At 47.1% G+C, this 6,000-nt stretch overlaps 1 protein-coding gene across 1 annotated transcript in view; it reads right to left on the bottom strand.

Moving 5' to 3' along the window:
- Window positions 1–6,000, bottom strand: part of hcn2b (hyperpolarization activated cyclic nucleotide-gated potassium channel 2b) — a 33,687-nt gene that overhangs the window by 20,117 nt on the left and 7,570 nt on the right. Inside the window, exon 3 of the mRNA XM_030373433.1 lies at window positions 4,540–4,701. Coding sequence (XP_030229293.1) covers window positions 4,540–4,701 — 162 coding nt within the window. The remainder of the gene's footprint in view (window positions 1–4,539; window positions 4,702–6,000) is intronic.

Raw genomic sequence — 6,000 nt, 5'->3', positions numbered from 1 at the left:
AATACAATATCAGGGAATGCAGTGAGGGTGGTAAACACAGACCCGCCTGTTTTTATGTGTTGCTGGAGTACAACCCATCAAAACACAAGAAATAAGAGAAAGCAAATGAAATTAGTTGTGGCGTTGATTGTATGTGTTGTCGTTTATCATAAATGACTGTGGTTAAGGACCGGGTTGAGCGTACATAATTAATTTATGGATGACTCTGCTCATGCAGCGTGTTCCATTTATTATGCATGTTGGCGTAATTATATATTAAATTATAGACATGGATTATGAGCATGGCGCCTGAATGCTACCGGAATGCATATACTTTTCCTGGGTGTGGATTTGAATGTGTGTGTGTGTGTGTGTGTGTGTGTGTGTGTGTGTGTGTGTGTGTGTGTGTGTGTGTGTGTGTGTGTGTGTGTGTGTGTGTGTGTGTGTGTGTGTGTGTGTGTGTGTGTGTGGAGGACATAGTGGTCCTACATCTACAACTGTATTATGTATTATTGGAATGCAGGGAAATGCTTTAGTCCAACGAATACTGTAAGGGCTTAACACAATGGATCAGAGAATAGGCCTACCCATGTCTCCTTTTGTTTGTTGTGTGCACGAGGGCATCCATATGGCGAGAAGTCGAGAACATAAATAAACACAAAATAAATAGCATAAATAATACACATAAACATACACAAACACACACACCACATACTTGTAAATTGTGTTTCGAAAAAACAGCTGTCTCACACTGGAGTGAGCATCACTGATGCTGTCTACATCGGCCTGAAAAATAGATGAAAGTGCTTATCTTACATGGCAGCCTGTGTGTACTTTACTGTACACACTGTGTGTCGTTGTTGTTGATAATGGATGGAGCTCTCCATCACAGGATCCCCTCCCGGCCGCCGCGCACGCACTTGAGTCACACACGACAGCAGAAGTGTTCATTAGCCTCATGCGATGTGACAGGCGAGCCTGCCAGCAAGATAGCTGCGCTAATTAAATAAATGTCGGATATCCCTATTAGCCAGGGGGGGGTTCTGCAGCACTGGTAATCCCTATGTGTGTGTGTGTGTGTGTGTGTGTGTGTGTGTGTGTGTGTGTGTGTGTGTGTGTGTGTGTGTGTGTGTGTGTGTGTGTGTGTGTGTGTGTGTGTGTGTGTGTGTGTATGGTAATGGTTGTGTGTATGTGTGTGGTAATGGTTGTGTGTGTGTGTGTGTGTGTGTGTGTGTGTGTGTGTGTGTGTCTGTGTGTGTGTGTGTGTGTGTGTGTGTGTGCGCGCGGGTGAAAGCAGATGTGTAGGCATTACAGGAAAATGCAATTGTGAATCCTGCATCATTATTACAACTCTCTGGCCAGGAACCTTGGAGGGGATGATTACTGCCAGTCTAGTGTATCAGATGACGTCCCCTCTAACCCCTCACTGGCTAACACACAGGGCATGCAGATCAAGTGAGGATGAAAGAGATGGCGAGAGAAGGCCAGCTTAAATTCAAATTGACCTTGGTAAATGTTGACCTACAGTAAATAATACAGATGAATTAAATGCAGTATGTAAGAGGAGTTAGAAGTTATATAAGTGGTCCGGCTTAGAGAAAAGAGTCCAAGCTGACCTCTAAAACCCTGACAATCAATCGCCAACCTTTGGAAACATGACAATGTGTATTTCCATTGGCGTCCGACTTATGGTCTTACAAACGTGTACAGCTGCCAGCGTCTGTGGGCTTTAATAATGATTTTTATTTATGATTCACAGAGCGATACAATGTGGTTCCATACCAACGTTTGCACTGACGCACACTTCAATGTTTATAAGTTGTGGTCTGATAGATGAGTGCTCTGAGGGATGGAGATGGAAAGCGACCTGATTGAGACGCAAATGGCAATCAAACCTGAAGTTACCGGTCGATGAATCACATGTCGCCTAACAAAATGTCTTGAGTTTCAGGCCATGTCTATATGGTTTGCACTTCTATTTCAATTATGTTATTCTATCAATTCAAATTATGTGCAGCATTGCTAACTTTTTATTGACCTATTTGATTGACTTTGGACCACTGTTTGTCCATTTTGTTGTTCGTCAACTGTACCGTCCGTTGACTGTATTCGTGAGCTACTGGACACCTGAATTTCCCCAAGGGAATGAATAAGGTATCTATCTATTTATCTACTCTGTTTACAAAGGTTTCTGCCTTCACCAAAAAACAGCCAAGTTGGAGGGCTCAAATGGTCCATGTATGTCTACGGATATGATCACTACACTATGATGGGAAAGACTCCAAGAGGCAAAGACTCCGAGACACATTAACAACGAGCAGTTCTACTTTAAGATACTGCAGTGTGGCGACTCTCTGGATGTAATCAATAATGTAATAAATATCGAGCATAAAAAAATGATGACTTACGCACACTACAGCCAGATAGCACACAGCCTGTGTTCTTTCTTTGGAACCTCACTGTCTCCTGTTCTATGCCCTTGACTCTGTTGTCTATTTTGGGCAGGAAACAGCACTCATTGTTAATGGCAGGTGGATTCTAATTAAAAGTGCCTTCAATTGTGCTCTTGGTTTCATTTTGTTAATGTACTTTAAGACTACATGTAAGCATCCTCCAGTGAGGTGGCCCTACCTCCTTGTTAGCTACCTGGCTCCGTAATCACTGGGTCGCGTTGGATTAAAGTGTCTCCTCGGTGATTCAACAGCAAAGGTCACAACGTCGAGAGCTGACAGGTATTTTGAAACCTCTAACTTGGCTCTTTTGAAAACGATAAGAGGCTTTGTTGAGCACAAGCCCAGAAACACACAAATGCACTAGGATGCAGACCGTACGCTCACGCACCCTTGCTATGCACGGAAACATGCACGCAAACACACACACACACCTGCACACGCATGCACAAACGCAAGCACACACACACACAAACACACACACACAAACCTATGGGGGCACATAAGCGTGTGTGCAAAGAGTGTGTGCTAAGAGGCAAAGCATATCACTTTCCTCTCTCTCTGTGGTGGGGTGGCGGGCCCAGATAATGTCGACCGGCAGCGGTTCCGACTGGATGTTCGGCCCCTCGAACAGAGCAGACAGAGCAGCCTCTGCAGCCTGCGGTCAGGGGGCAGCCCTGGGTGGGCTCTCCGGTGTCACCGGGGTGGGATCCTTTAACGCTGGCTCTCCGCTTTAGAGAACGTCCGTAGAGACGAGAGGCAGCCACCACAGCCACATCCCTGAGCAAGGGTTCGACGGCATCCAGCCACTCGATACTACGACACACCGTGTAACACACAGGAGGGGAGGGGACGGAGGGATGCAGGGAGGAGAGGGCGACCGGAGGGAACGCAGGGAGGGAACGAAGAGAGTTCAATCCGGGTAGAAGGGTTTCATTACAGGGTTCGATTCCGGCCTGTGGACTTTTTGCTGCATGTCCTCAACTCTTTCTCCCATACCTTCCTATCTCACTCCCTAAAGACTCGCTGAACTAAAAACCAAATAAGTGTTTCATTAAACGTAAAGGGGGGGGGAAATGCTTTCTATGCTGAGTGTATTTGTTGATGGTGAGCTTCTCAAAGCGCGTTTAACTGGGCCTTATTCACCTAGAGACAGCACCTTGCCAGCACTTACAGCCACTAGGGAACCAAGGCAGCTAGGTGAAGCAGGCCCAAGCAGCAGACTCTGAGTCCTGTGGTCTGTGATGAGGGAACAGTAGATCACCCAGCAGTCCCAGCACCGACAATATGGAGACGTCACGCACATGCCTGTGTGTGCATGTGTGTCTGTGTCCTCCTACGTCTGTGCTTTCTGCTTACAGACGTGTGTGTATGATTGTGGTGTGTGTGAAAGAAAAAGAGAGAGGGAGCGAGAGAGAGAGAGAGAGAGAGAGAGAGAGAGAGAGAGAGAGAGAGAGAGAGAGAGAGAGAGAGAGAGAGAGAGAGAGAGAGAGAGAGAGAGTGGGGAAGGATTTTAGGGTGGTAGATGGGGACTGAGGGAAGTGTGAGCTATGCTATTCAGGGCGTTGAGGTGCAAGAGCCTCGTGTTCTGCGAGCTTATTGCCAGATAAACACTTTGTGCTTCATAGATACACCAATTTATATGTATTAAAATAGATGACACCCACGTGACTCTTGGCTCCACACACACCAAAAACAGATACACACACAACAAATATTTTAAATTTTTATCCCAAGAAAAATAAAAACTGAATGCGTACATTTTTAGCAGTGGGATTCAAACAGCCTAACCCAGGAAGTCTTAATGCCTTGCTCTATCAGTTGAGCTTGATATAAACACAGAAACACAAACAGACACACACAAACACTATTTTCAGCACATCGGACAAAGCTATGAATAACATTGCTGTTTATGAACCAGTACTGACCCACACCCTCTCTCTTGCGCACGCACGCACGCACGCACGCACGCACGCACGCACACACACACACACACACACACACACACACACACACACACACACACACACACACACACACACACACACACACACACACACACACACACACACACACACACACACACACACACACGGTGGCGGCCACTCACCACCATCTTGTTGAGGGACACCCAGCAGTCGGAGGGGAAGTCCTGCAGCATGGGCACCAGGAACTGGAGGCAGCCGTCCCAGTGGCACAGCAGCAGCATCATGCCGATCAGGTTGAAGATCCGCATCACCGCGCTGGCCAGGTCGTAGGTCATGTGGAAGATCTGCCCGCCAGAGGGGAGGAGGGAGTCAGGAGAACGGGCGAGGGCAGGAGGTGTTGGGGGGAGGAGGACTCCAGGGAGAGAGGGAGGCTAGTCTCACATGTTGCCATCAATGGTTTGCCTGTTTGTATGTTTGTATGCATGTATGTCTATTATGGCACCCTTTGCACACCTGATTATCCCTGGAAGGAGAGAGTTTTTGTTGCCCTTCTGGGTGGTGTCATGAATGTATGGCTTGTTAATCCCGTTGAGACTGTAACTGTGACTAAGGCAAATATGCAAACACAATTTAACAAAATTGAATTACACAACCGCATTACAAAACATGCATTACAGAACATAACACATTAAACAGCACACATTATAAGTATTATAAGCTGCTGTTAGAAGAAATGATAGAAAATGGACTGCTCTCCTGTGGCACTCTGTTCTGCTGTGACTCGAAGAGGCTGTGTATCAAATCTCATTAGGTCGGAGCTACAGAGGAGCGGCAGCGGTCAGGAGCTTAAACAGCCTTCCCCCTGGCCCCCCTGGGCTGTTCCGGCCGTTTGCCAGGCCCACTGCTACTGTCTGTGTGTGTGTGTGTGTGTGTGTGTGTGTGTGTGGGTGTGTATGTGTGTGTGCGTGTGTGTGTGTGGGTGGGTGGGTGTGTGTGTGTGAGTGTGAGTACAGTTCAGTAATGTTTCATAAGCAGCAATGTTTTTCATAGCTTTGTCAGATGTGCTGAAAGTACAACAGATGTAGTGTGTGTGTGTGTGTGTGTGTGTGTGTGTGTGTGTGTGTGTGTGTGTGTGTGTGTGTGTGTGTGTGTGTGTGTGTGTGCGTGTGTGTGTGTGTGTTACCATGTGTTAAAATTACCAATTTGATGCTCCTGTAAATCGTGAACAAATGCCCATTTCCCACCTGAGACCGAACAACTGTCCCATATGAGAAGTGGGCCAGAAGAACTGAGTGTGTGTGTGTGTGTGTGTGTGTGTGTGTGTGTGTGTGTGTGTGTGTGTGTGTGTGTGTGCGCGTGTGCGCGCCTGTGTGTGTGTGTGTGTGTGTGTGTGTGTGTACGACGTGGATGTGTATATGTGCATCTAAGTGCATGTTATGTGTGTATGCCGGCTGGTGTGAGAAAATAACACGTTTTGCTACCGTTAATTTGCTCATGTGCTTGTGTCTACATGTGTGTATGATGTGTGTGGGCCAAAAAGTAGATTACATTTGCATATTTACAGTGAGTTCACTGAGCCAAGAAGGGTGAGTCATTCCGTGCCCCCCCCCCCCCCCCCCCCCCCCCCCAGGCCCACTGCCCCC

The sequence above is a fragment of the Gadus morhua genome, chromosome 12 (genome assembly GCF_902167405.1).
Source record: "Gadus morhua chromosome 12, gadMor3.0, whole genome shotgun sequence".
Taxonomy (NCBI): Eukaryota; Metazoa; Chordata; class Actinopteri; order Gadiformes; family Gadidae; genus Gadus; species Gadus morhua.
Note: the sequence above shows the minus strand (reverse complement) of the source record. Positions and strands in the feature narration are given on the sequence as shown.